Source organism: Malania oleifera, chromosome 7, assembly GCF_029873635.1.
Source record: "Malania oleifera isolate guangnan ecotype guangnan chromosome 7, ASM2987363v1, whole genome shotgun sequence".
Lineage (NCBI taxonomy): Eukaryota > Viridiplantae > Streptophyta > Magnoliopsida > Santalales > Ximeniaceae > Malania > Malania oleifera.
The window spans coordinates 96,742,027-96,744,571 of record NC_080423.1 but is presented as its reverse complement, the minus strand read 5'-3'; the positions used below and the strand labels follow the sequence as shown (position 1 = coordinate 96,744,571).

Here is a 2,545-nt window from a genome sequence, read left to right as displayed (position 1 = left end):
ACAACATACTTTAATTTTTTTTTAATAACAATTACATATATATATATATATAAATATATATAATAATTACAGATATTTACACATTCAATATAGAACAATTTTAATTCGATAAAATAAAAATAATGAAATGAAACCCTAACCTCATATGAGGGGTTCCAGATGCAGCTTCCAATCAAAAAATTGAAAGCACAGTACTAAATTATGAATCTAAAATAACAAATCTTCAAATCCAATTCAAATTAATCTTGAATGATCCATGAAACCAAAATAGAATTAGGGTAAGAAAAATACATACCCCATTTCTCCCCTTTTATAACTTACTCCAACGATCACCTGCGAGTTCCCGAATGGTCACCTGTTACGCCGAATGGTCACTTGCTATGCCAAACGGTCACCTGCTAGCTTGCTGTTGCTACCGTCCTCCTCTTTGCAACTCTCTGCTTTTTGCTGCTCTATTCTGTGTTCAAGAGAGAAGTGAAGGAGAAAGGAGGAGTAGAAGGGCCCCGAGCAAATCTCGTTGGATCAAGTAGCGAGATTTGCCACGTGTCACGCACCGAGCATTTTTCGGAAAAATCTCGCTACCTGATCCAGTGAGATTTGCCTTACCATGCGTCAACACTCGACTTGCCTTACCCTTTAAATCTTGTTGGACTAAGCAGTGAGATTACGTAAACATCAAATTAGGAAAATTTTTCCCAAACGAAATATTATTTGATATATTATTATAAAATAATAAAATGGGAAAAAACTCTAAATGACTCCATTATTAATTGTATATATTAATAAAACAAGTTTAATTTAACTAAACAATTGCAAGTGTAACTATGTCAAATCCAATGGGATATATTTAAAAAAAAAAAAAAGTAAACAAAGAGAGCAGCGTGCAGAGAAAGCTGGGGAAATGAGGAGAGAAGTAAGAATATGCAGAGATAGCGGGGCAGATACCTAATTATCTGAAATCACTCTCGTCTCCTTGGACTTAAATTCCCGATCTCTCTCTTTTGCTTTCCGTGAGAGCGTTCTTCTGTGAATCAAATTCAAAATTTGAATCTAGAGAGAGAGAGAGTGACAGAGAGATGGCGTCTGGGAACATGAAGGGTTTCTTCCGGCAGAGGAAGGGTAGCGGAGGCATCGCGAAACCAAACCCTAAGACTTCAAGGGCCACTTCCAAGACCAAGCTCTCCACCCCTTCTCACTCTGCTACTTTGGGCTCCGACGACGCCCAATCCCCTTCTCTCACCTCTCATTCTTCTCTCCACCCCAACAAATGTACTCACCCCCCCCCCCTCTCTCTCTCTCTCTCTCCAAACTCATTTTGTCGTTTGATTTGTTAGGGGTTTGCTCCAATTTTAACAATTGATCATCAATGGCGTGTTGTGATTTGTGGTAGGTGAAGAAAAGAACTACGGCGAGAAGGAGGAGGAGGTGCTGAGGCAATTCGACATGAACATGACGTACGGGCCGTGCCTCGGCATGTCTAGACTCGCTCGCTGGGAGCGCGCCCATCGCCTGGGCTTGAACCCTCCTCCACAGATCCAAACCCTCCTCGAGTCCGCAAGTGTTCGCTCCGAGTGCTTGTGGGACGGCGTCGTTTAGCGCTCTTCGATCCCCGTCGAACCCATCGCCTGTGCTGCTGCGCTCTGTTTGGTAATAGTGTAAATGTGTTCAGCCTCTGGCTGCACCCTGTTTCTCGCTTTGTGTAATCGTAGGACGAAGGAGGAACTAGAGATTGTTCCTCCATCCTAAATGAGATACTTCGCTTCTGTTGAAAATATATATGTGTGGTTTGTGTATGTGCTTCTATAACTTAAAAATAGATACATTATTTTGAATGGTTGGATTATGATAGCTGTGCTTGGTAGGGAAGAAAGTGGGAGGATAGGAAATCTTTTGATCCAAATGCTAAACTAGGCTATGACTTAAATAATATGCTATCTGAATAGGTGAATCTATGTTTCATCCTTCTATCTTTCCTTCTTGCCAATTTGCACACTTAAATTGAATATGGTTTTTCATTGCAAATATTTGCACACCAAAAAATTGAATGAAGATGTCTTTTTGTTTGTTGTTTTTTTTTTCTATAAAACATTTACTATTTGTATATTCTTCTCCCTTTGATCTTTAGGGTCTTTAAACATTGTTAGAAATGTGATATTCATGGTATATCTCATTTCCTTCTTTGTTTTGAGCTTAGTATTTAGGCATAGGTAAGTTTCATACAAATGTCATTTCTATGAAAATCTAATTTTTGGACTAAATTGATGCCACTATTTTGACCTGTTGGACATTAATGCTTTCATAACATAGTATTATTTACACTTTTTTCATGGTTAAAAGGGGAAAAAATACCCTTGGATTATGCTATCTGCTACAAATTTTCCCTTTTGAACTTCTAAAAGTCATTCTTACACCATTCAAATGATCTTTATGGTTGCAAGTAGCCTCTTTTGTTGACAAACAATGGTTAAATCTAATGGATTATTATAGTGTATATAGCACATGAATAATTGTTATTTTTTTTAGACTTAATTAGCCTTGTAACATT

The 2,545-nt window shown here is 38.1% G+C and overlaps 1 protein-coding gene across 1 annotated transcript; it reads left to right on the top strand.

Moving 5' to 3' along the window:
* The first annotated feature begins 854 nt into the window (after nt 1-854).
* LOC131159252 (uncharacterized) lies at nt 855-1,832 on the top strand. Its single transcript, XM_058113998.1, has 2 exons — nt 855-1,269; nt 1,391-1,832. Exons 1-2 carry the CDS (start codon nt 1,077-1,079, stop codon nt 1,594-1,596), a joined length of 399 nt encoding a protein of 132 aa, XP_057969981.1. The 5' UTR covers nt 855-1,076; the 3' UTR covers nt 1,597-1,832.
* The last annotated feature ends 713 nt before the right edge of the window (nt 1,833-2,545 follow it).

Coding starts and splice junctions, on each gene's coding strand:
- LOC131159252 (XM_058113998.1), top strand. CDS start 1,077: ATGGCGTCTGGGAACATGAAGGGTTTCTTCCGGCAGAGGAAGGGTAGC. Junction 1,270..1,390: donor TTCTCTCCACCCCAACAAAT/GTACTCACCCCC, acceptor GATTTGTGGTAG/GTGAAGAAAAGAACTACGGC.